The following is a 27898-nucleotide window of genomic DNA, read 5'->3' as shown; positions in this document are numbered from 1 at the left end:
ACAACTGTAAAAATTTAAGGAAAATCTGAATAAAAAGAACATCTATTAAATTGAAAGTATAGATTCTTATTTTTTACAACATATGTTCACACGATTCTCATTTTTTATTTTATCTTCTTAAAAAACAACTAAACAGATAATGGTTAATTTATTTACCACCTTAATTAAGCGCAAACAACATATTTAATTAATCGTCAACGGTATTGAAAAACACTACATTAACGTAGGGCATTGTTATTCGCAAACATGCGACGCGTCGTCCTTAAAAATTAAAAGCTACTAATATCAATTTATACTTTCACGAATTATCACAGTTCAGTTTATCACTATGACCATTTCCACTAACATTCGCCATCCCATCGTCTCACTCACGCATGTGTAACGCAATGCGAATAGCAAATTGTTTAAATTCCGAAAGTTTGCTGTCTTCAAATGATTTAAATTATAAGTTAAGTTATTGATTGCATTAGAGAAAGCAATTCGATTAGTATAAGTTGGTATGGTCCACGCCGCTCAAAATAGGGGCTGCGGTGACGGCCTCTTCATTTCCGTGCGAATGTTCTCCGCCATGGCTGTGTTCATGTCCAGCTGCAAAACAAGCAAACATGTTATCATCACATTGGAATTATTTGCATCTTCAGTAGTATTTGTATTGAAATCAGTGCGATTCATTTGTTTATGAGCTATAAGACTTTACAGAATGATTGTTGTAATCTTCAAGTCAACATGATAATTATATACATGGTCAGGTCATAGAACCTTCAATAAACTTTAACTCAGTGCACACAATTGATCACCAAACACTAAAATTTTGATGATCTGTGTGTTTATCCGAGAATAAAAAGAGAGTTGGTATAGAAACGTCTTTTATTGCGTCAATTTAAATTTAAAGGAAATCCCGTTGCAACAGTTGCGCAAAATTTGCAGCATCCGAGCAGATTTGTGATTGAAACTGTTTAGCGCGTTTAGAAAGTAGGGTAGCAGCGGTTGTAGGTTGACACGATGGCCGCGGGACACACCAGAAGAGACCCAACGGCAGCGAGTCGTCGGCAAGGTGCGTCGACATCCCGTAGAAAGCAAAAGTTGTTCGTGAAGGCCACGCCGGGTCAATAACTGTATAAACGTTCAACATTCGGCCCGATACGAAACGCGCGCCGGTCACAATTTTGTTTAAACATAGATTCGTATGCAGACATTCCGCGACGCGTCGAGATTCACAACTCGCCGCAGAGTAGAAAAGAAGCGACGCGGTAGCATACAACTTGTTGAAAGTTTGACAGATCGGATATGGAGATAAGTTTTTGAACGACATTGATCTGCATATCTCTCAGTTGTGTGCAGAATAAAATTGCACGTTATAATTGAATACGTGCATGCATTAAATTTACTTTCGGACCCACTCGACGATGACTTCTTGATTGCTTGATTTCTTGATTATTTGCATGGTCGAAGAACTTTCTTCAGTTTTTTTTCCTTCAATTCCTGTTTCGCATTTAGTTATTTTTGCTTTGCGTTTATTTCGCGCTCGTGCATATCTACAACAGTGGCAATGTTTATTCGCTTGGTCAATGTTGTGCTTTCACAACGTGTTTTTACACCGCATTTTCAACTCAGTAATGCAGCGCTTCCTTATTAATCTTACAGAGTACAGACAATTGCGATAATGCGCCTCCAACGGGGCCACATTATCATTATCTGAAAATACGCGCGAGTTCTCAATTCGGACGTTCTCATAATTGTTACTACACTATTCCGATTGCGTCGGCTCTTCAACGTAATAATTCATAAATAATACTCTGCGCAATGTGATTGAAGAGCTTTAAGAGTTTGAGTGCAAGACGTTGGTATGTGTTCCAGTTTCGAAAGTGATGAGCGCCGCACGACATGACACACGGCGCACCTCAATGAATGAAACACATAAATACATTACCAACTAGTCTAACAGTTTGACGCAAGCAAGATTACTGCCTCTTATAAGTAAAGATTACAGTTAAAATTTAAATTGCATGCATTCCAAGACTTTCTTTGTTCGTGTTATATTGTAACTCACTGATAATCTGCAAACAAAACATGACTGCAAACCCGACGATAATTGCTAGAAGTTGCCAAATTCCAGCATGGTTATTGCTTCTTTCCTAGCCAAAACTTCGAAGAACACCACATATAAAAGTGTACCGGCGGCCATTCCTTGTAGTACGACTGATGTGACATCAATCTCTGATGTACCAGATTCGCTCAACGCAATCCCAGTGCTGATTCCTACGAGATCCAATTTATGTTATCTGATAATTTATGGATTTCAACTACTAACCTAATGGTGTGACAATGGCAAAGGTACCAATATAAATAAAAATCAACAACATCTTCGTTTTGACGTGACCAGTTCCACGCCAACGCAAAAGGCAATCACCAACTTGTGCGTGGCGATGGCCGCAAACAGGTACCAAACTTTCTGCACACTGTTTTCCAGTCCGACAGCAAGACCCTCGAAGACGGCGTGAAAACTCAACGCCAATACGGCTAAAAGTCCTCGGAAAGAATTCTTGATATTCTCATCAATATGTGCATGGCTATGGCCATTATGATGATACTGAACCTCCATCTTTCCAACTTCCGGTTTGTTGCTACCGACATTACCTACTACGTCGTCCTTGTTTAGTGCAACTCGTGGAATGTGGACATTGTCCTTCTTACGCACTGAGAGGGTTCTGTGCAGTGCCTGATTTTCTAGACGTCGGTCCAACAATACGTGCACTAATTCCTCAATCAGATACACGAAAAAGAAACCGCTACAGAAGACGATTTCTGATAGAGATATGCCATGTCCAATTATTGGAATTTTATTTGCTCCTTCCAATCGGGCAAAACTCTCTCTAACTTCCGGTTGGAGATGTAAAAATGTAGTGAATAATAGTACGCCACCACCGAAACAGAGGAACAATGAAATCAGTAGATTCTTGTCCTCGTTCGCGGACTTGATGTTGATGCGCTTTGCCAGTTTGATGGGCAACACTCCAACGAAGAAGGACGCCAAGCCGAGTACGGTCATCGCCAATATCTTGGCCACCAACAGATCGCTGCTCTCGGGCGCACCGTTTTCCGTACTGTTGTGTACTTCACTCATCTTTGCGAACTAACTCAATATCCGCGTTTGATGTCAGAGAACTGTTTCGCCAGCCAAGCACCGCTAACACACCGTCAAGATGGACCAGATTCTGCAGACTGAACAAACAGCTTCCAGATCCCGTGTTTTTCTCACCGGTACACTGTTGCGCGCGATTTTTGTCCGGATAATGAGCTGATGACTGTATTCACGCGCGCAGCATACTAAACATACACGGTAACGAAAAAACAAACTGAATACAGAAGATTTGGACGCATGGTAGCAGGACGAATTCGCAACTTTAGTGTTGGTGTGTTGTTATCAGATCGTAGCCGTGCAAAATTGCATCCAATGTGTTCACAAAGCACGTCCAGTTTGTCCTTGGCGAGGCTTAATCGACAATTGTTCTTAATGGAAAAAATCACAACATCAGTCTCAACTTCCTCAAGGCAAAAATTTGCGCACAAAATACACCATAAAGTTACAACAGTCTTAAATTGATCTGCTGCCACTGTACGCACTCTTGATTCGAAGAGAACGAAGAACACACTGACCGAATCAAGGCATGAGGGCACCGAGAAAGCGCTAGTCCACGCCGCGTATAGATATGGAGATGTTCGACGACTTCTTCGTACAGAACGCAGAGATGACTTTTGGTATTTATGCTACGAGTAGCGCGATGATGGCGAATAACAGTGATGTGTCAATCGGCGAAATTTTTAAACGTGCGCTGTTAGTTGTAATTGTTTCTTACAACTACGATATCGACCGGGAGCAGGTTCAACTGGAATCGCACGAAATACAAAAAAACTTTTACGAGTGATAAGTCACTCACGACTTGCGGCACTTGCGACACCAACACACCAACTCACCGCCGACAAGTGGCTACTGTGTATACCATGTGCGGCACAACGTTCACTGCGCGTATTATTGTTGTCATTATCAATTACTTTCTGTTTATTTATGATTGTTGTGTGATTGCATTGTTAGCGCTGCTCGACACATCAACACCAACTCGGGCAATTTAAACTCAAAATTGAAAAAAAAACTATTAAAAAACTTTAACGAAATTAAATTTATATGTGCGTTCGCTTCGCATGAAACAAAAGAACTGCCGAGAATAAATATCGCGCCCGACAATATACTCACTATAATTATAATGAATAATGCAAAGACAATCTAAAACCTTCACAGTGGTGTCGAGTGAAAGAGTTAAAAGTTCAATTACGATTTACAAAGAATTACGGTGCATCTAAGTACTCTGGTACGCACGAACCGAACGTTATTCAATCACATTACGATTATATTCATGAGCAGCTTATGAGAAACCGATGATATTAAAAGAATAAACAATGCTTGTCAGTTTATCTGTTTGTGTTTAATTCATGGCTGGATTGTTAACGACAATATTGTATATTTTATACGCGGCCAAGACAGTAATATAAATCACAAGCACGGAGAATGTGCTGGTATTAATCCCAATTTAAAATAAAAGTGATGGAAACTTTTTTGTGACAAAATAATTGATTCTAATAACAAATCTGAAACTGATTGCACCAAGTGCTAATTGAAACAAAAGCGAAAGTGTGCAAACTCGATTATAATCACAGCATATCAAAATGCCGCGGGGAATTAATTATCGTGGACTTAATTAACCATATTAAACGCGTTGGTGTCTGCTGGGCACCGGCACACGCTCATTGTTGGTAATAACATGAAGCAACCACGAATCGTAAATTGCACCTGCTTTTAGCAAGAAGTGTAAAAATAGAGAACAGGAAAAAAAGAAAAGTTCATTGCTATATTGCTTCATTTCGTTATTTTTGCATGCGGATTGCATTATTACCAACTACAACTTACAATTGCATTTGCTTCGTTCCGCCATGTTGAGCAAATAATGAATATGAAATATATTGACTAATTTTATTATATACATAATTTTCTAGATGGATATCCGTGGTATAAATTACGAAAAATGTCTTTTATTTAGAATTTCGCGCATGATGCACATGGATTTAATGCAAATGATTGCAGCATTGCAAGTGATTGATGCTTAACAAATTATGTATGCATGTCATTCGCATTCAAAGTGTCTCTTTTTAAATTCTGAATACATACACGTAAAATACATACAATCTGTTAAAAGAAATCAAATTAAATGACGAAATATTGATTCGCTTATCCAGATAGATTTAAAAGTTGCCTAACTTTTAGTGTTGCAATTATAATACTGAAAAATGTTTAAAACTCATTAATTACTAAAAGAGACAGAATAGAATGTTGTAATTTGAATTTCATTTATATGTTGGTATAAGTACCAATAAGTTAATCCGTTATGCATTGTGAATTTTATATGTATTGCATTAATCACTTTATCTCTTACTATATCAGTATGTAAGTACAATGTGCTGTGTTTGCATTTGTTAAGCACCTTTCTTGCATCTTAATATTCTCATGTTCGCTTGGTATTGAATCTATCAAAACATTTACATATTGCAACAGTTTATAATGTATAGAATGTATGGTTATGTAAAAGTGTTAATTTAATGCTGAATGTATCAGATAGAGGTAATATCTGCAAGTATGTAATTTAATAGAAATCATTTGTTGAAATTTTCGGAGAGCAGTTTCTAAACTGATTGTGTTCGAAATGTTGTAAATGAAGAGAAATTTGCGAAAGTTTTAGAGAATTCACAGCGTCGCAAACCTTGTATCAGACGGTAAGAAACTAATGTACTTCAATTAAACATCGGAGAGTAGGAAGACTTTATTTCTGCGCATGCGCGCATTTGAATTTACCGCTCAATAAGCGGAGCAAATACAATTACCAGTATGTCATGTAAGACATGTTGTAATTATGATGTTTACAACAATTTGTCACCCAATGACTCAAAAATGCAGCACATATTCTGGTCATAATTTCCATTGTTTGGTCATTTCGTAGGGTCTTGGTGTCTGCACCATTGTTAATAATTGTAGCGCGATTATTTATATTTGGGTCAAGAACCACAAATAATTGCCGCACGTTGACAGTCGTGATGGTCGCGGTCGCCGCGATGCCTGCGGTTTGCGGTCTGTCATAATTTTGACAGTAGAAACAATAAAATAAAATAAGAATTGCGAAAATGCGTTCGGCGACACCACAAGAATTAAATTCGAGGCAACACCGAATTAATTTGTCATAAATTTACCTGTCGTTTAGTAAATCATAACTAAGGTGTGTGGAAAGGATAATAAAATACAATCAAACGTCAATCATTCTTAAGATTTAAATTGCAAATAATGAACGATATCCTGGGCATGGTCGTGACAACAGTTGCAGAGAAGAAGTGAATGTATGTCAAGTTCATAGACATAAGCAAGTAATTGATCCTAATGTCCTTGCATCCCAACAACATTTTTAGTTTAAAGTTTTAGAAAGAACGAAATTTTAATAAATTTACCAGATGTTTCGTTGTAATCAAAAATAAATTCAGCATTTAATATCGTAACACAAAATTAATTTAAATAATAATATGAATTATTTAACTTAACTAACTACTGCAATACAATACCTATATAATTTATTTTGCAGAAAGCTAGTGATGAGTCATTTATTTAAATATTTTCATTGTTTAAAAGCAAATTTCCCGTGGGTGTATACAATTTGCGGCCGGGAGAAAAGTCACGCTTTAAATTACACGGACGATATAAATGCAAGTATGATATTTCACGAACGTGTCATAATCGGTAGTTAGTGTAAAACACGCGCAATTTATTTGAGTAATTTGCACAACCTTGCGCGTACAATCATAAAACTCTGGTAAAATACCTATCAATTTCTATGGAAATCAATTATTGACCAATTACGAAATACAAGAGGTTTCTTGCTGGCAAAACAACTATTAATAGATTTTAATTACATGTCTACTGTACAATATCTGGTATTTATCGCGAGGATCATTCAATAAAGAAGCACGGATTTTACGCTTTAGGAAATCAGAAATGTAACAATAAAATTATTTCTTGTATAATATATGTAAAAATGCAGTTTTAAACATGTAGAATAAAGAAATGCACACGAATTATTGAAGGATTAACTAGGAAATGCAAAAAAGCTAATTAAACTATAAATAAAGCATGAAATCCAAAAGATTGACTAAATATTGAAGCAATAAACTTAACAAACACCAGCCGATAATAAGTTTTAAATAAATACTAAATATATCAACCATAAACAAATTACGAAAAGTAGATCAATTGAACTTGAATAAATTAAAAACACATTTTTGTGTTGAGCCGTTATTCTGTATTTTTTATGTGACTGATTCGAGTCACAACAAGATAATGTTGCAACGCAAACAATAGATCGTTGGCACGTGTTTAACGAATTAATATTCCCATCGAATCGCGTGTAGCTCGTGCAACTGCAGGTATTCGTGTTGATTTAAATTGGTCGATGGTTTGTTTGCGTTCTAAAGCTCAATCAAATCGCAATAAACATTCTACGCATTCAAAAATCAATTACATTTTCCGACTGAAAACACAACATAATGCGAAAAAATAACTTTAAACGTGTTCAGTTTAAAAGAATTCAAAGTTAAATTTCTTAATTTCGTATTCACTACGCGTTCCTATTTCTTTTGTTTTACGTCTATACTAAGTCTGCACAAATACATTTAAGTGCGTTATAAAAATATTGCACAATTTGCAATAATAATCATAATCATAATAATAAACGAGCGTCTGCCTGTGCGGTTCATAATCAGGTCACTATATTTCAATTCCTTATTGAACAACCGCGAATATTGATACACGAAGTAATAATTTAGCCAATGTTACATGCAAATGAGGCGCGCCGGACGTCTAAACCGTGGTACATATTCACGTCATAGTTTTTTTTTTGGGCGACCGTAAACTTTCGACATCGTTGAGTTTCTCGTACAATAAAAAAGGTAAAAATTTTCAAAACTTCGTTATATATTACGATTTCGCGCACGTCTTTCGTTTTCTACGTATCAGCGTATCAACTGGACGTGCGTGTGCACATTTATAAATACCGGCGTGCGTTGGTAGTGAAATAAAATGAATTAACAAGAGACATAAGTTATTTGGGTCTTTGACCCGACGCACATGAGACAGTGAAATAAAATAATTCGTTTTTTTTTTGCGCGCTAATTCAAAAGTCAACCAAAATGACTTTTAAACATAAAAAAGCCACATGGGATTTCCGAATTTTGGAATTTTTTGCTCTAACAAAAGAAATTCAATTGAAAGTTTTACTGGGAAGTACTCTCCAATTGATGACTCAATTTAATAACCCACCTAAGTGGTTTCAGTCAATGTGATTTCTTTTTTTATATTTTTTATTCTTCATTTGTGGTTATGTGGTAAAATTCTTGCAGCAGGCAAGACTTGAATTACAAGTGTTATGTAAACACTTACTAAATGTCGAGAATTACCGTCCACAGATGATGAACAATAAAAGTATACGGCATTTACCGCGGTCATTAAAACCCATTCATCACGATATCACGAAATCACGACTTTTGGTTTCATACTTTTTTGTGGGCGAGTATCATTGGATCTGTGGGATAAAATACGTTCTGCCAAAATGTTTTAACTTTTAGTTTAAGAAATAAAAGAAAAATTTGCAATATTCAACAACAAGTTTCTGTCTTAATCCGACTTATCTAGTAATTGCATCTCTGCATGTTTGCTTACATATTCATTTATTCACGATTTCTGCATCGAAAACAAGCGTGTTTATGAAAAAAGTTAGTTAAATTTGTAATTAAGTTATTACATTTGCATTTATTTATGCGGATAATGATGATTTAAGACGCCACAAATGTTAGGTTACAGGTTGTTACAAAGCAGATGCGCTCTTGAGTCAAGGATAACGCGAAAACAATTAAAATTAAACAAGTTTAAAAACACAGGTAATGTTTCATCTGTCATTGTTTGCTTGTTTGCGGACGTAAAATTATTCAGACGCGATTAAACATAAACATAATGACACAAAAAGAATAATATTTTAAACTTTACATATTTTTTCCTGAGTGATAAAAAAAAGTTACAAAAATGACAAATTTTACCTAAATGAAGATTATTACCCAAAAAAATGAAAAATTTAGCTTGCATTAATTTTAAATTCACAAAAAGGCCATACAATAATCAAAATGTGTCAACAATAACAGGAAATAATAATTACTTGATATAAGTGTAATAAAAACTTAAATTTTAACTTGTGCTTTTGATTTTTGTTATTTCTATTTGGCAACACGCGAATTAGTATTTAACCAACGTTTAACAGAGTTCGTTACGCATTGCGTGTCAACTAGACAAGGAACTCTTTAAAAACCAAAACGCACAATAAGGAAGTCTGTCGGAGAGTGTCCACTCTACAATCAAATAGTCGTCTATGTGCCGCTCCTCATTGCGCTTTCATAACCCGGTAGAATTCGGAATCCAAAAGGATTTTCAATGCGCACGCACGTCCTGATTATTTATGTGCTTTAGACATTACCGCACTGTCTGTTAACAATTTCAATTACTACCTGTTACCTGGGCCAATACAATACGTGTTGGAATATGTTAGTTTTAATATTCTTTTAAAAATAACCATGCAAATATTTATGATAATCAATCATTTACCATACTGCGACGTAAGCAGCAAGTTATAATACAATTACCAACATTAAGTTAAACAAAAAACAATAGTCGCTCATATTTACACACACTGCGCACGCGTAGCAATGATTTCAATACAAACACTTTTAAGGAAGAAATTATAATAAAAAATAACTTACCTAATATTGTTGCTGTTAACATAAGAAGGAATCCGCCAAGAATTGCCAGGAACTGTTTAAGACCACCTTTTCTGTCGCTCTGTAAGATCTCGAAGAATACTACGTAGAGTAGAGTACCGGAAGCGAGTCCTTGCAGTATCACAGATGCAATGGTGGTTGAGATATTTTCTGTGTCACTGATCCCAATACCTATGCCAATACCCATCGGGCTGACAATGGCGAATGTGAAAACGTACACCATAATGAGAAGGGTACGTGTTTTTGTTGAGACCAACTCTACTCCAATACAGAATGCTATCACCAGTTTGTGAGCACTGACAGCTCCAAACATGTACCATACATTAGCTGCTGAAGACTCCAGACCCACAGCTAAACCTTCGAATAATTCGTGGATGGACAATGCCAACACCACAAGCAGACCACGAATACTCTTTACTATCGAGTCTTCTGCTTCCATAATCAAATGACTGTGACCCGCATGTGAGTGATCATGACTGCTGTGGTTATGATTATGGTGGCCATTTTGTTGACTGTGAATATGTCCGTTAGTATTATTATGATTCAATTCGCTATTGATCGTGGTCGTACTGCTTTGAAAACTCAACGGGTTCGATTTTGTTTCTTCCATGTTTTTAACTAATTCTGTAGTTGATACTGTATGATCTCCACGTCTAATGGAAAGTGATCGTCTGAGTGCTCCCATTGTAACAGATTTCTGTCTCTGGTGAAGGTAATAATGTACGCATTCTTCGACAAAGAACATGGTAAAGAACCCAACGCACATGAGAAATTCAGCGAAATGCATTCGCATGTCGCCAATGTGACCTTCCGCTTGTAATTCTAACACGCTTTCGCTAACTTCGGGAAGCAAATGTAGAAATGTTGTGCATAGTAGTACGCCACCACCGAAACACAGTAGAAGTTGGACCACAGTGCTGCCTTTAGGGTTCGAGTCCCATTTGAACCACTTGGAGAGTTTTATGGGCAGACAGCCGAGAATTAACGATGTCAGGAATAAAACACCCATCGCAACTGCTTTGGCCACCACTGGCGATGAGGTCTCGTCCTCGTGGTCGTGGTCATGATCATCTTCGGAACCATGTTTGGCGTGCTCGTGGACCGCATTCCGGAGGATACCGTTGATTATCTCCGACATTATGCCAGGTTAACAGGTTAGAATCTGTCAATTCAAAATATACACATTTATTGTCTGAAAATTTCTTTTTAATATTGGTATATTAAAAATTGAATAAAATCTTGATTTTTTTAAATGTATCTTTTAAATGCAAATAAATCTCATCTGGAAACATAACACACTGTAGTAATTGTTGAATTTGAATGTCTGAATGCCATTAATAATAATAATGCATTTTTTATTCGTACATTCGCCAAGTAAATAAATTGATTTCATTGTTTGTCTTCCGTGTGAAACACGCAGTTCCGTTCTTTTGTAAATTAATTAAATATTAAATAAACAATAAAGATATAGTAACTAGTGTGTTAACATCATAGCAACAATTAAAATTACGATCTGTGAATTAAGAATTTTTGTTTGTATAATTTGGCGTAGTCAAATGATCATAAAATGTGGAATCAGCGTTTATTTAGTTTTTCGCTTACTCGTGTACAACGTTTATACTTTATTCTATTTTCGATGTTGTTCCCAGTTCTCACACTGATGGAGCAATAATATATACTTGTTTACATCCTTTTGCTAATTGTAGAGGCTCGTCTAATTTTGTTTCAGTTGCTAATCGACAACTGGTGGTTTTTTATTAGTATTATATAAATATTTTTTGTAAATTATGAATAAAGCAATAGTTCTCCCATTTTAAACAAAGATTAAATTTAAATATTGAATTAATATTTAATGAATATTAAACAAATATTAAGTAATAATTCCTATACAACAATTTATCATTCTTCATTCATAATACTGGTTTATAAAAAAAACAATTAATTGAATAAGCGGTATTCGGTTTTTCACGTATACTAACCGCAATTATTAGTTTTTCAGAATTCTCTTTTAGTAATTGAATGTATGCGAGTGTAATAAACAAGAAAATTATAAAAGAAGAAGTTATAAAGACAAAATCATGAATTTATAAAATAATGTTCCGAGTTAGTCATTGTCTAAAAAAGTTTTTAAAAGTTTTTTCAACAAAGGAATAAGTACTCAAAAGTTTAAATAACAAAACGAAATTAGTTACACTTGTTTATCCTGTAAAGCCCACAATTTATCACTTAAAGTGTATGAATAATTAGAAAACATACGCAGGTCTGTCTAATTCAGTAGTCAAAATATGTGCATAGTTTTGTATGGTTGCTGAAAAATATTTGCACGATTTGGACGACGTGAGTTTCAAATTGTAGACTTATCGGAAATATCACGCATATTTGTAGTCATGTTGCATATAAAATATATCCATAACATTAACAATATAATTTTGCATTGTTAGAAAAAACTCTAAAGAAATATTTACCTCTGACAATTGCCACACGTAAGTCTCTTTATTGTTTGTTAGTTATTTGCAATAATAATGCGTCCAAGAAGTTTATTCGTTATTTACACCCTGTTATATAAATGAGTGCATGTGCAATAGTGCAATCAAAATTGAGTGTGTGTAATAAAATAACGAGCGAATGAAACAATCACTAAGCGTACAAGTGTTGGACTGTTATTGCCAAATCGTAAACATTACAAATCGCACTTAATTATTAACCTTAGAAATTTAACGAAATATTTTCCTAGAGAAAGCTGAACCGATAAATAACTGGTACATTGACATTATTCTCTGAATTTTGGAAATGATAAATAGATAATTTGGAAAATTGATGTTTCATTAATTTATTATTAATATTTATTACTATGAATTATTTTAGGAATTATAACGCCAATATAAAATAATAATGCTCACTGAAACAATAGCAAATACACGGAATAAAGTAATAAAGTAATAAATAAATAAAATCTCACATCCATCAATTTTTTATAGTCAAAATCCGTTTATGTTGCATTTTGAAACGACAATGTAAAACCCTATTAAACAATTCAAATTTTATTACCGTTTTTGCAATTTATGGCACTATATCATCAAAACAAGTGATTTTCTGATTTTTTTATTCATTTATTAATCTAGCTACATATTTAGATATAGATTTTAAAAAATTGCTATGTTTATTTTTCATCAGCAAGGTGTGCGTTACAACTTGCGTGATTATATCATCCTCGATTTCTATGTCTCGGACTCTCGTTACATCAATGAGTATTTTATTATTAGACGTCTCTGCGCAATACATAATAGTAACACGATGTGTAGATATATAGTACATATAACTACTCATCGACTAGTTTACTTTGCACTGCTCGGGAAAATAATAGGTAAATAAATTACAATCTCGACTTGTCGGCAAACGCAATCTTGAAATTATTGACCTAGTAATATATTTCTACGAGTATTTACTGGCGAGCGTTTTGTGCAACAAATCTTTTACACATTTTACAGTTAAACTATTTGCAGAAATTTGAATTTCAAAACATCTGGTCATACTTTGTTCAATTTAACTATGGTACTACGTTAATAAATTTAATAAAAATATTGCAGCATTTTTTACACTTTCTCTTATCACCGATAAACTAATTAAATAGAATATTCTTATTAAATTTACTATTAAGTGTTTTAACGGTGTGTGCGGACGCAAAACAGGTTTGTGTTATTATCAACAATAAATCAGAGAAACTTTTTATAGATCAATTTAAATTTTCCAAACACATTTTAACGATCAAATTAACTACATACTTAGTTATTTATAGTTATTTATTAATTACTTAAAAACAAATCGTGCAAAACCAAATTTTTCTGAAGTAATAAAAGAATAAATGTTTTGTTTATAAAACGTTGTTAAACCTAAAGATATTTGTACTAAAAGTTGAAATTTGAAATAAAAAATACCTTTTTACATTTTGTTTAGATAAAAAACTGGGTATAACTTTTAATCAATGAAATCCTTAGTCTATTATGTAGGCACACAATTTTATACTTAATGAATTTAAGCAATAATCAATAATGTAATTTGTTTGGCATTGTACAATCAATATTTTTATAATCTTAATTATATTATTGTGCGCCTAAGTTGTACTTCAATACTTAGAGTAAACTTTTGCACACTTGATGTGACATAGTAAACAAAATAATATGATTTCAAAGGCACACTTACGTTTGATGACTCCTTGAGCGCAGAAAAGGAAATTAGCACTTGAATTTGCACGCGAAAACAGCGCAACTAACCGTACGTATTTTTTAACTTTACTATTTAATGTAAATTTAACTTATGTTTATATCATAAAAAAATTATTATCACTTTACAAGTTGTTATTATATATTAATTTAAAAAATAATTAATAATCACCGATTATTAATCTATCACACCGTCGTCAGATGTGATTGAAAACTGCGATTGGAAATAATAGCAAACTTAATCGCGTGTGGGTGTACACTCTGTACATGCTTCGGTAGTGTGTAGTGTGTGAATGCATCGATTTTCAAACGGCTGCTCACTTTTATATTTTATAGTGCGAGCAAATCGGCAGTCGGTGGCGCAGCACTCAGCAGACAGCACAGACCATCGCGGTTAGCAGTTTAAAAGCGCGTGCGACGGGTGGCGATGGTGGGGGCGGTTCGAGGTTCTCTCGCGGTGCGCTCCCATCAACGCCATCCTGCAAACCTCTCAAAGTCGCGCAAAGTTATCAAACCCATGGAAAAAACTCTCAAGGCAGAATGATATCTTCGTACTTTTGTTTCTAGACAATATTTGAATGAGAAATAAAGTACACACTTTAAGATCAAGTATTTACTCAACCAGGCAGGTTATTATCAGTCGTTACAAGTTGAAATGCAACTCAGGCAAACATTGATATTGGTGTTGATAGGTGTTGAAATTATTGGTTTTTTGCTATGTATTTAAATCAATCACGCATTGTTGTTATGGATGGCTCTTATATAAATATTAAAACTTTCCAGTTCAGAAGTAGTCATTAAAACAAATAATTATTTTTGTTATTAATTTATCATTGATTGTGTCTGAAGATTAGTTTTGCTGTGAATGTAACAGTAATTATGTATAAACGATTTTTTACACGTGCTCCTGTGAATACCACACGGTAATTTCTTTATGTGGTGATGTGATTTCCAAACAGTATTTTTTTACAGTCATAAAATATTCATGTCAAGATTAGGATAGAATAATATTAGTCCTTAACAAATTTCATATAAAGTTACACCAAGTGAGTATAATATTAACACATTTGAGTAATATTAAATAAAAGTTTAAAATGTGCGTCACTAGTGTTGAATTTACTTGTAATGTGTGTTGCCGCAGTATATCATTACATAACCTACAAATATAAAATGTAAATTACCTATATACCTACATATTGATATTGCAAAGTAAATTTGTTGGTTGAAATGCGCACAATGATCTATTAAATTGAATAAATAATTAATTATATATACAAGGGCACTTGTAAAATATTTTCGGCAATGTTACAAAGTAAAAGTGAAGTTTTCAAGATAGCAATCGAACGTCTTATATTTTTTTAGGAATATAAGCTACAAATGTCAACATTATAAATAAATTATACGCTTAAGTCTACTACTACTTAACTTAAAATCGTTTAATCCATCATTAAGCTATTAATTGCTTTCTGTTTCAACGAATTCATGTTTCTAATATAGCCTGAATTTAATGATTGCAGATAGAAATCATTTTTGAAAAAAAAAAATCAGATATTTTTATATAAAATGGGCTGCGTTCATGAACCGCCATTCGTTCTGTCGCAAGCACGTCTAGAATGAATGCAGATCGAAAACTTGTTGCACAACTCTCCGGCGGTGACAAATTCAAACCATTCAAACAATTCCAACCGAAAAACAAACAAGCAAAAAAAACCCACACTGTTGAGACGATTTTACGAGTGCAAAGGCTTAAAACCTGAATTTGATTCGACTGATACTACATCTACAAAATTGAAAAACATCGTAAAAGGAAACGAAATTCATGATTAACTTTATAAATAATTAATCTCGAAACGCATTGCATACTGTATGTGATTTGATATGACAGAAAAATTGATTGAAAACTTCCATCCACTTCGCTGTAAATATCTATTTAGAAATTAGTAGTGCTGTGTGCAACTTTTGTGCATGGCTATATAAAACTTGAATCGCCATTGTGGATTTCAGTTCGAATCACTCGCCGCAATCCTACGTAAAGTAAACGTTTTCTTAGATTCATATTAAAATTACGTACATTTAACATTAATACGATAGTGCAGCATATTTTTGCTAATCAATAAATAATCATAAAAATTTTGGAAGAAAAAAAAAACAAAATAAAGCAATAAATTATCAAGTGTTGTGTGCCTAAATGCCAATTATTAAGATAATGATATCATCATGTGTAATTGTAAAATAAATAGGAAATAAACGTTTAGTGAGAATTTCTGGGTTTCGTAAAGTCTTTAAGATGTTTAAATCTCTAATACAAACAATTTGTTTGATGTGTAATTTTTCGCACGACAACAGACTTTAGTATAGGTATAAATCATGTGATTAGAGTCTAACCAGCATTAAATATTTGAGATAAGATTGTAGTGAAAGTAAGATAATAATGTGTAATCCATTTTTATCCCATAAAATAGAAATAATTTTGGAAAATGAATAAACGCTGGGATATTTATTATTATTGTACAGCTGCGAGATTGAAAACTTTGAGATCATGCTTCAAGTGTATGATGATTATTTGTTATGTTGCAACAAATGAAACATAATGAAATCAAATTCCATTTCTAATTGTGGCTGTCTGCTTTAATGCGGATTAACGCGACAAACCGAAAGGTTCCGACTTGAGATAAATCCTTGAGAGGTTTTTTTTGAATGTATAATTCTTGTTTATTGCGTCTATTGCGCTTGTTGCGCATTGATAATAATTGAACTGGATAAAATGTGGATTTGCAATTTAAATTGCACAGCAAACTAGATCAAACGATGATTAAATACTCGTAAAGGCACGTGTAATATACACATCGCAGATTATTTCATAATAAAAATTTGACAATTTATGACAGATTTGTTGTTTTATTTCTTATAACCGCTTTAAAATTATTTAGAAATGTTGAGAAAATGTCCCAAGAATAGTAATGTGGTAACACTCGCATGGAGTGATGACACCCAATGTTCAATAAACGTGCATGGATGCACAGTAACATCATGGCGCGTGAAGAACTGGGAACAATTGTTTCTAAGCCGCCACGCCAAACTCAATCAACGCAAAGAAATAATGGGTGGAGTATCAATTGCTTTTCCGAAATATGGCGGTTGGAAATTTGGTCCACCGAACGGATTTGCATGCATATCAAAATGGAAACTTATTAAAGGCCCTGTCTTAGATAAAGACACTCAAGATATTGTTGCTGTTTTTGAGCTAGTGGACAATCCACATACCAGATCATTTTGGAACTTTCAATTTAAAATTACCAATACAATCAGGTTATCAGAGTATTGCTTAGAAATCAAAAGCCACATTCAAAACACTAGTCCAGTTTTACCGATGCGTTTTAATCTAATGTATCCGATGTTTATCAAGGTCCCGAATGTCGAGACGATACAGATTGTAGGAATGAACAATGTGCAATATAACGACGAGACTATAAAGGAAGATGACGTATTGCGAACGGATCGGAAAAAGGCAATTGAGATTACCGCCTGGACGTACCGAATTTACAAACAAGCGCCAAGTACTGTGGACATTTTCCATGTTACTTCGGATTGTAGGATGAGAGTTGAAAATTCTGGCTTGCAGGATTTCATCGTATGGAATCCATGGGACGATCATGGAAGTCAGGTTGATGATTTCCGTCCTGAGCAGTATAAAGAAATGATTTGCATTGGTATGGGGAATATAAATGAAGAAATGCGTTTAGAACCAGGAGAAGATGATAATTTTCGAATAAACTTAGAAATCGTGAAAGAAAGACGTTCACGTTTCTATTAATAAATGCTTTAAAATCTAGAGGTCTCAGTATACAGTGTGCATATATGCAACATGTTGTACACATGACAGTTCTCCACCTTTATACATTGTGTCTTACATGTTCATTCATGTCTCTTTTGTAATCTGTAACGGTCATTTTCTACAATTTAGGTAATTTTAAAGTTTATACACTAACAAGACATGGATTCGAATAATTCTAATCCAACAAGGAGCTTTTCTGGAATGTCTATACAACTATCACCACAACGTGTGCCTCCTCGGCAGGAAAAGAATCCCAAAAGACAACGCAAGTTAGCAGATGTGGCCAAATTGCCTTCAGAAGAAGCGAAAAATGTGCTTTTTGAGAAACTCTTAAACGATCCAGAGAAAAAACGAATGGTGATACAAATACTACATGAAAATAGAGCTATAATTCAGGAGCATTTACAAAAAGAACAAGGGACTTCAAGTCCTATCAATAAAATTAAATCTACAGTGTCAAATGATAGTCCAACAGCTTCTATGAAGTATAAAATGATGGAAAAACAACGGAAACTACAACAAATGAATGCTGCTGCAAGTGCAGCCAAATTTGAGAATAAAATGAAGAGTTTGGCACTTACACCATCCAGAAAACCACCCAAGAAAAGTTTATTGAAAGGAGTTAATGCTTATGTTGAGGTGATGGATGCAAACTATACTGACAAATCTGCAGGAGTTAAAGCATTGCTTCTGAAGATGGGAGCCACTGTTGCTCCAAAATTGACTAGTGCATGTACACATGTTATTTATAAAGTAAGTTAATCAGATATTAACTAAACTTGGTAGAAACACTAATAATTGTTTCAACAGGATGGGAGTTATGAAACTTTCAAGAAAACAAAACAATTGAAGTTGCCATTGGTGTCTATCTTATGGTTGGATGTTATGGACAGAACTGGAATCAGAGCACCACCAGAAATCTATCCAGCACTTGGTGATTATGATGCTAAACAAACCTGTGATAAACTTTGTGAAGTATATTGTTTACTTAATTACTTTTGTATCTTAATATATAAAAATGAATGTATAAGCTTGCATGTTGTGAATGTTATATTAAGGGTGAAGGTTTTAAAATTGTTTGAGTTTATGAGGTAAGTATTGAGTTCAGTTTGTGCTTGCTGCATGAGTTTTTTTTTTGGTTCTATGAATGTAAAAGTAAATATTTCAGAAATTGGGCACCAAACGTCGGTCTTTAAGCGCATCTTCACTCTCAAATATTTCACCACGCAAGACGATCACCTCTAGATTTGAACTAGATGATGATTTTATGATTAATGATAAAGATGATGATGAAATCATTGAAAGTTCACAGCCTGACACAAACTCTACGCTTTTGAATATGACGCGACAAAGACTTCAAAATAAGTCGATCATTAACAACAAGAATACTCATGATGATAGTTCAAGCTCTGATATGTCTGATGCATCATCAGATACGCCGCTGATTGCAGGTCGTGCATCGCGCAAATCTAAAGCTGAGTTGAATGCATCGATGCAACTTAGTGAAAATCTTCGAAATAATTCTTATATTAGACGCACCTATGATGCAGATAAAGAAAACAGTAGTAGTTCAGAGCTAACAACAAAGAAAAGTTTGTTTAAACATGTTACTATGAGGCGCACGAACACACCTAAGACAAAAAGGGTACCGGAAGAAAAGGAGAGTGATTTATCACCTACAGCAGTACCTGCCACACCCAATACTCCAATACGTACAAGGAGGACACTGCTACACCCGGAATTATTGGGTATTATTGTTGATGAGACTGATAATGCAAGTGTTTCGATGGATTTAACGAAGCAAAGAAGTTTATTAACTAAAACAATTAGTGATACTCCGAAAAATAATGTTACTAGAAGGAAAACCAATAATTTAGTTACTGATATGGAGATTACTAATGCAAATGTACTTCCGGAGAAAACAAACTTGACAAAATCAGTTGTAGATAGAACTTCTATATCATCAACAAACACTAGTAAATCTGATGATTTAATATCATTTGCAGTAAAGAGGTCTTCAAGAAGGAATACAATTTTACAAAAAACACCTGAACCATCGGAGCAGATCAAAGTTATTTCCCGGAAATCTGATGACAAAGATACAAATGCATCCCTTGAGAAATTGTCATTAAGAATCTCAGATGGCACAGAAGTGGCTCAAGCTAATAAAAATTCATCTTACGGAACACCAAAGTCACTGAAGAACAGTAAGAGTCCTGAGAAAAATACAAAGACTTCTACAGCTTCATCATCAAGTGCAAAAAGTATTTCAGATGGTTCTGATGATTATCAGGAGATTGTTCAAACTAAGAGGAAGACATCCACTGCTATACTAAAGACACCTGTGGTGAATAAGAAGCAAAGTAACCAGATTATGGAACGTACTAGAAGTTCTTTGGCATCATCAGCGAATACAAGTACGAATGATTTAACCACCAGAAGAATTACAAGAAGAATGACAATTCATATGAGGACGAATGAACACAATTTGAATGTATCAAAGTCCCAACTATCTAATATTTCCGATGCGAAAACGAAAAATTCAACCGATGCGGAGATATCATTAAGAGTATCCGAAAAAACGAATTCTTCAGGCGTTCCATCTCTGAGAGTCTCAGTAGGAACATCGGTGGAGGGGGAAAGTTCGTCAACAAATTCAAATGAAGGATCACCAGGCAATGCGACAAAGACAAAACAAATCGCAGTAAGTCCTTTATCTGACCTTAGTCAAAAACTAAACAAAACTTCGATAAGCAACAATAAGAAAATGAATACCAGTTCAACCAAGACCGCCTCCACTTGTTATTCAATTATTGATGATAGTACGGATACATCGCGCGGTGAGCAATCGACGCGATCAAAATCAGGTAGGCCGAGCCTAATCAGTAATTTGACATCTTCGCGTGCCACTACCACCACTACATCAAGTGATGCTTCAAAGACTTCTAATAAGCGCAAACTTTGTAATCCTGATAATGCACTCGAGGAATCAATACTTGACGAAGACGATGAGGAAGAAGAACGCAACATTCGAACACAAGATACACAGTTGAAACTTAGAACTGACGCGACAAGAAAACAATTGGAGGATAGACTTGAATCACTTCCGATTTCTGGTAATCAAGGGGCAAAAACCAGAGATGAAAATAAAAAAGTTCATAATGATGACGACTTTGAAGAGCTACCATTACAAACGCAGCGCTCTCAACCGATACCGACGCAAACACAACAAAAAAAGAATAAATCGATAGTATGCACGCGTTTTCACTCACAGCAAATCGTAGAATTCCAAAATATTGTTAAAAAGTTAGACGAATTTATCATTGAACAAAATGTGAGCAGCAGGACTACTCACCTCGTTGCGATGGAGGCTTCCAGAACTGTGAATTTACTACGTGCCATGTCGCGAGGAATATGGATATTACGCAGCGAATGGGTTAGTTAACTGACACATTTTCAAAAACTATCTAACCTATAATCGTAACCTAACCTCATTTTTGTTTCTTGTTCAAGTTGTACGATTCAATGAAAGCCGGCAAATGGTTAGAAGAAGATGCTTATGAAATAACTGAATTCTCACCTTTGGTGCAGCAGCTTAGATTGCAACGGGAATCATTCGGGAAGGCGTTCTCACATGACGTGTTCACAAGTTGCGGAGCGATTCACATTTCTGCTGACTGTCGACCCAGCAAGCAGGATTTGGAAGAACTGGTAATACTTTGCAAAGGTGAAGTGACAAATGACATAGAAGCAGCAAAAATTGTAATAGGGGGTAATAGTGACAATGAAAGCGAATCTAAAGTCTATGTGAAAGAAGGATGGATTCTAGACTGTATAACTTTCGGACGTTGCAAGAAATTTAAGAATTATTTATCCAACCAATGACAACTTCACATCAATGAAGATAGGATTTTAATCTTTTATTTATCTATTTGTATGTGCAGCTGCGTGCATTTTATATTATAGTATTTGGTAGATCCAACAAAACAAAAGATTTCTTGTGTTTTTATTTATTATTGCAATCCAGACGTTTTAGTTTAGTTTATAATAATAGTTTTGTGGAAATTGCGAAAATGCGAAACATAGGAAATATAATAACAATTTTGTACACGATCACCGTGTTTTTACTAGAATCATGTATAATAATTTAAAGTAGTTGCGTAAAAAGTTTTAGAAATGGTGGTTAGAGATATGCACTGGAAATGCAGAATTGAATGAAGAGTTGCAAATGTTACTAATATTAAAATCGACTCCCCTGACCGAAAATTACAAATAAATAAGTCGTAAATCTAGTTGCGAATATGTAGATAAATAAAATATTAATCTATAACAAATGCTCGTACATATTCGACTGAACACTACGATCAAATACGGGGTCGTATCATGAGTATATACATCTTGTCGAACGCACCATTTATCTTTTGTCAATCGTGACGAGTTAGACTTGATTTTTACGAAAAATTATTCATTTTGAGACTGTTTCTTAAGCCAAGAAGATTTGCAAAATTGGATCGTCTGACTTCCTAATAAAAACAATGAAATTCAGCTTGAACAACCCTCTCCACATTCTTTGCAAGGTGTAAATATCTACGGCTGTGCCCAATTAACAAGTTCCTAACATTCGTTAGCAGTTTCTCAGTTTTTACACACTTAATCAAGACTTTACATTACTAAAAAATGTGTCACAGTTAGATAAGGATTACGAGTATATAATTACAGTACCGAGTATTTTTTACACCATAATTGATCATTTGTTTTGCATTTGTTTGTCAATTTCTTCTGATATTTACACGAGTTCAAGATTTATTTGTCGGCGTCTAAGTTGAATTGAATCGATGCTCCATTCGCACTCTTATAAGTTTATGGCACACACATACATAAGTGTTATTTAAAAAATATTTGCGGAAGTATTGTACCGGAATGTAATTATTGAATGTGTTCTCATTTGTCATCTACAACGGGACGGTTAAATTACAACACTGTAACGTTTTTATACAATATTGATACAATCCTAAATGCGGAAAAACACACACTGACATTTAATATACAACAGTTTTGGTGGACTAGTTGAGTTGAAACTATTTACAATATAGGTACGAACTATCGAAGAATGAATAAAATAGTCAAATCATCTACTTCCACAAACTCAATGTACGCCATCTTGTTTTGTTGTGTTGAGTATTCTAACAATGAGTAAAATGGTCCAACAGTTTTTCTTTTAATACATAAAACATCACTTGTGTAGTTCGATTTTTTATACATTGTGTATTACTTTGGCAAGTATGTACTTATATGCAGTTTTGAGTAGCACTAACTTAACGTAATCTAAGAGTAAGCATCTGTTAACATAGACTGGAAAATTCATCGAGGCCGCTAAGCACCAAATGCCGTTTCGTTGTTGTTGCCTTCGATATACAAGTACTGAGTATAAAAAAGATAAATGCAATTGTTTACCCAACGCGCTCTCACTTCAAATCCAACTCGGGACTGTCGAGAATGAACGGTCGAATGTGACCATGCTCGACGATCGGCGTCGAAAGCTCATCATTATCAACCTTTATGCGGATGCGGTTGTCTGGAAACGAATACGGCAGCGACTTGTGCACATCGCCATTTTGCGGACTGGCGATGGGCGTATCGAGCGGGCTAGTGTACGGTACATAGATGCGCAAAACATCAGGGCTAGGCTGGTGCGGGGTGGCACGCGGTGTTGAATGCGTGCTGAGGCTGAGCGCCTTTGCGCACTGGCACCGACACCCGATCCTACTGAACTACCGCCGCCCACTGAATTATCAGACATGTTGCTATGCGTATCCAAGCTGTTATCGTGCGCTTGCGAGCGCGTCACTGCCGAGAAGACGCTCAGATCAGCGGTGGATGTAACGCTCGTGTCCGCCAAAGATCTGCGCGATCCAGTATGCTCACAGTCCAGCAGCGAGCTGGCGTCGTCCATGCCCACATCGAATGAGAATTTTGACTCTGAAATGGTCCCCAAAATATGATTAATTATTATTTTTACTTCAACATAAAGCAAGTATCAAAAATTTACAAAATCAACAACTACTGGTACATAAAATAAAACATTGTGAGGTGTTACTTACAATTACAGAGTACAACCAACCAGCTTTTAAGTAAAAGTTACATAAAAGACGCCATGCACCGTGTTCGTGTTTCAGTTCAGGACTCTTACCCGTTGCGATCGGTTCATTTTATCTTTCGGATTATTGCGCACTGTACACCGACGGAACATGCACCATCGTCCACGGTTAGGGTGTGAAACGTGTCGATTGTCATGCTTGAGGGTAGAGGAGCGGTGTCAGGATGGTGAACATCACGCACACGCCGATGACGAGGATGCTGGAGATGGCGGCGCGACGAGAGGAGTCTGTGTTCAGGGATGTGATGCTTTGCGGGAGCGGGGTGCAGGGAAAAGTGTGGTTCTTTAAAGAAAAAATGATTAAATTAAATCACAACATACCAAACAACGCATCCAAACTTATATGCTGATTGTTGGCATACCTATTAACACATATTATTGGTTTGATTAATTTCTGGAAATTAGATTTAAATGTGCACCGACAGCAGTGATTCGAGATAAGTTGGTGCGATGAAGGAAGAAAGTATTTAACATTCATATTAGGTTGATTCTTGGATTAATAAATGGGTTCAGCTAAATATTCGTCATTTCTCATAACAATTAGTCGAAGTTATCACAACTTTTGATTGCATTCTTGAGTAACTAAATGTTATTTACATAACTGCAATTTGGCAAAACCCATTAAAATGGAAACCGATGAGTTAACCGAAACCAAGATTATATGTACACACAGAAATAAATACAATAGTGCGTGTTCAAATATATACATTCATAATCGGTACAAATATATAAATAATATAATCACATTGATAAAGCATGCATTTAAATCAGTATAAATACAATGATGACAGCACATGCTAAAACAATATCCGTGCTGGTGGTTTGCATTTGGTTGCAACACAAAAAAAAATGTAAACGATACATTTAGTTCACTCCAGTGGCAACACATGTAATAATTTGTATTGATTGTAACACTATGTAGTAGATAAAAGAACGAAAATATTAGTCACAGCTAGCTAACAAAAAGTATGGCAACATAAATCCGTGTATCCACTTGATACAAATATCAAATAATTTTGTGGAATGTGCTTCAATAAATCAGTGCGCCTCATTATTGCCTATTATCTCCTGCATCAGTACGTTTCGATTGCGTATATTAAATTAAATAAATAAACGATTACTAAATGTTGAGTGAAATTGTTTGTTCACGTTAATATCATCATTCGCTGGGATTCATAGGACAATTAACTAATCTAACTACGTTAAAATCAAATAAAACTCAACGTGACTATTTATCTAAATTGCAAATGGCAGTACGTGTAAAATAGTAATACAGATACACATTTCCGGCTTACAAACGGGTGCATTCAAACTGTCTACTACTCTCGGAGCTAGCGCATTTACTGCTCGAGCGACTGCTCAACGAGTGCCTGCTACTTCCTACCGAAAACGTGTCTAAATCAGATTCAGTACCTGTGTGTCCCACCGATTCGGTGCCGGCGCTCAGCTGAGATTCTCGATTGTCGGCATCGTGTTCGAACTCGTTCTCGTTCTCCACCACCGAGATGCGTGCCGCGTCGCTACGCATTGTCACGATTTGGCTCGTCTCTTTCTCCTTGTCGGTGAACTCTTCCTGTCGGATACCAACTTTGCGCTCGAGGGTTGGCTCCACGAAAACACCAAACTTTCTACTTGGGATTTCATCCTTTGTCGGTGGACCAGGATGTTCCATTTTTGCTTTTTTGAGTTCTTCCAGAGTTTTTTCTAGACTTGCAATTGAGACATCTTCGTCGTATTGAAAATCTTTATATAATTTTACCTAGACAATAAAAAATGTGAATTTTTGACAAATTATCCACAAAATATTGAATACAAAAGCTTCCAAACTTACTTGCAAATATTGCGTTATCGAATCCATATCATTGAGCCGTAACAAATTGCGCTTATGTAACTTTAATATCGTATAAGCCATCGCCGTAATAATCCGATCACCATCCAACAAATAAATATCCCAGATACGCAAGCAGAGACTAAACGGCACGCGCTCGACGAAACAAACAAAATACCACTTCAACGAGTAGAGAATCGCATCCAAGCCGTGTTTGTCAAAGTGCTTCTTGAGCTTCGATTGAAATTTGGTAAGTATCTTGTCATGGTGCTCTAAGAATCTAGTCAGTTTAGGAAATCCTTCCTTGTACAATCCGTGCATTGCATATTTTTCGCTCGTGAGCAGAATATGCACCGCCCAAAACGCCTCCTCTTCAGCCATGTACATGAGCAACACACCCGCCAACCCCGACATGCCTTGGCAATACCCAACCTCCGAATTGTACATCGCGTACGCGGTTAAAACATTGAACAAACTCTGCTGCTTAATGCTATAGCGTTCTCTATAATGAATATGTTCACGAAACTGACGATTCACATCGGAGTCGATTTGTCTCGCGTCGGTTGAATGCAAACGCGCAAGTTTACACATCTCCATGTACCGACCTGGGTTGCGTTTCTTCACCTCTTCGACGTCCAATAGCTTCATCCAAACCTGTGGACGTAATGAGTTTGGTATTCCTTTGTAGATTCTCTTGTGCAGTTTCTCTTTGACTTGTGGTGTATCCCAGAACTTGAGCATTTTCAGCCACTTCTTGGTGCGCTCGAGTTCTATGTGCTGCTTTTTTGCTTCCTGCGGGTCCAGCTTGGCCGGTAGCCGTTTGTCGTGTATAAACCCATATCGGTCGGTGGCGTGGTACACCTCGAACTGCGGATCTTCCCATGGGTCAATCTCGGCGCCTTCCGCACGGCCCAACTCATAACGCTTGAAGATTTTCTCTCGCTCTTCGAACGCTCGCTTGATTAAGTCTTCTTCGTTCATTCCATTCACAAGTGCAAATCAATGCCAGTGCAATAACATTGTTTTGTGTAGATTTTTCAATCTAAAAATAGATATTACTGCATAAGTATGACCGAAGCGCAGAATAACGGTCTCAACTAAATATATATATATCAAATTATGCACCAATTTCTTATTATTTAGTCAATAAATTAAAATGAATATAATTTTCTCTCACGATTTATAGGGCACTTAAGCAAAATCAACTTTAATTGCCTCTAACTTGCAATCTAAACAACTTTTCGATAAAATTTTAGCACTGTTAAACGTAGAATTTAAAACATTGTGTAATTCTTCAAAAATTATTATTATAACACGTTTATCTTCCGAATAATTAATTAAAAACCAGCACTGATTTGCAATCTGCTGATTTTGACTTTTACTACACGAAAATCGTAAAAAACGCCCACCGCGCACTTACTTGGACCCTGTTTATTTAGCTCACGCGATCATCTAGTTAAAGTGACTCGAATTGAACGCTATCGAACGCTCTTAATTAATAAATTAATGCGTTCCAATGCAAATGAAAGAAAATATTCGTTGAGTTCAGTTGAGCAGCAGACCATCGTCATCTGTCATATGTCAACCGCACACATTTAACTGCACCCTCGGAAATAAACAGTTATCTGCTTTGTGGAACAGTTGTGGCAATTCGCTGACGTCTAACGCGCGGTGGATTATCGAGCGTTATACTTCAAGGCGTTCCGGTGTGCTTTACCTTTTAATTGCGATGGAAATGTCCCGATTCCGGCGATAAACACCTTGCTTACAAACAACACACACCAACCTCACACTCGACGCACTTGACATTAGAATGGGAAATGGCAGTTTCTTTCACCTTTCTCACTGTCAGCTGTCATATTGATCGAAATATTTTTAGAGGACGCTGAGGTCGCTGTTACCAAGAGAAATTTACTACTTCCTTGTTTACAACAAGCGTTTAGAAG

The 27898-nt window shown here is 35.5% G+C and overlaps 5 protein-coding genes and 1 long non-coding RNA gene across 7 annotated transcripts; 3 read left to right on the top strand and 3 right to left on the bottom strand.

Moving 5' to 3' along the window:
• Window positions 1-45: 45 nt before the first annotated feature.
• On the bottom strand, window positions 46-21660 carry LOC135802384 (zinc transporter ZIP1-like). 2 transcript variants are annotated; one of them, XM_065315965.1, is made up of 3 exons: window positions 21548-21660; window positions 9895-11074; window positions 46-588 (listed from the first exon to the last, which is right to left on the bottom strand). In XM_065315965.1, exons 2-3 carry the CDS (start codon window positions 11048-11050, stop codon window positions 485-487), a joined length of 1260 nt encoding a protein of 419 aa, XP_065172037.1. In that variant the 5' UTR covers window positions 11051-11074; window positions 21548-21660; the 3' UTR covers window positions 46-484. The 2 variants fall into 2 exon arrangements, with proteins under 2 accessions (XP_065172037.1, XP_065172036.1); XM_065315964.1 differs by lacking the exon at window positions 21548-21660 and adding an exon at window positions 14113-14512.
• Window positions 1998-4450, bottom strand: LOC135802312 (zinc transporter ZIP1-like). The gene is given in 4 exon segments (XM_065315878.1): window positions 1998-2137; window positions 2140-2259; window positions 2312-2371; window positions 2374-4450. Coding segments are annotated over 4 exon segments (1071 nt in total). The 5' UTR covers window positions 3125-4450.
• LOC135802381 (microcephalin-like) lies at window positions 16142-21961 on the top strand. The gene is made up of 4 exons (XM_065315962.1): window positions 16142-18720; window positions 18778-18942; window positions 19136-21403; window positions 21481-21961. The coding sequence occupies exons 1-4, from the start codon at window positions 18127-18129 to the stop codon at window positions 21850-21852; spliced, it is 3399 nt and encodes a 1132-aa protein (XP_065172034.1). The 5' UTR covers window positions 16142-18126; the 3' UTR covers window positions 21853-21961.
• On the top strand, window positions 17065-17946 carry LOC135802330 (uncharacterized). The gene has a single exon (XM_065315894.1). The coding sequence runs from the start codon at window positions 17065-17067 to the stop codon at window positions 17944-17946; it is 882 nt and encodes a 293-aa protein (XP_065171966.1).
• Window positions 21958-27804, bottom strand: LOC135802382 (USP6 N-terminal-like protein). Its single transcript, XM_065315963.1, is given in 5 exon segments — window positions 21958-23710; window positions 23713-23946; window positions 25538-25883; window positions 25956-26994; window positions 27670-27804. Coding segments are annotated over 4 exon segments (1836 nt in total). The 5' UTR covers window positions 26934-26994; window positions 27670-27804; the 3' UTR covers window positions 21958-23432.
• LOC135802385 (uncharacterized) lies at window positions 23864-25252 on the top strand. The gene is made up of 2 exons (XR_010550541.1): window positions 23864-23997; window positions 24077-25252. It is a non-coding gene; the product is annotated as an uncharacterized lncRNA (long non-coding RNA).
• Window positions 27805-27898: the final 94 nt, after the last annotated feature.

This window comes from Atheta coriaria, unplaced genomic scaffold (genome assembly GCF_025399875.1).
Source record: "Atheta coriaria isolate IRGN ID8LTWV9N9 unplaced genomic scaffold, Caltech_Dcor_3.1 hic_scaffold_16_pilon, whole genome shotgun sequence".
In the NCBI taxonomy this organism is placed as follows: domain Eukaryota; kingdom Metazoa; phylum Arthropoda; class Insecta; order Coleoptera; family Staphylinidae; genus Dalotia; species Dalotia coriaria.
The sequence above is the reverse complement of the archived record's forward strand: the minus strand, read 5'-3'. Positions and strand labels throughout refer to the sequence as shown.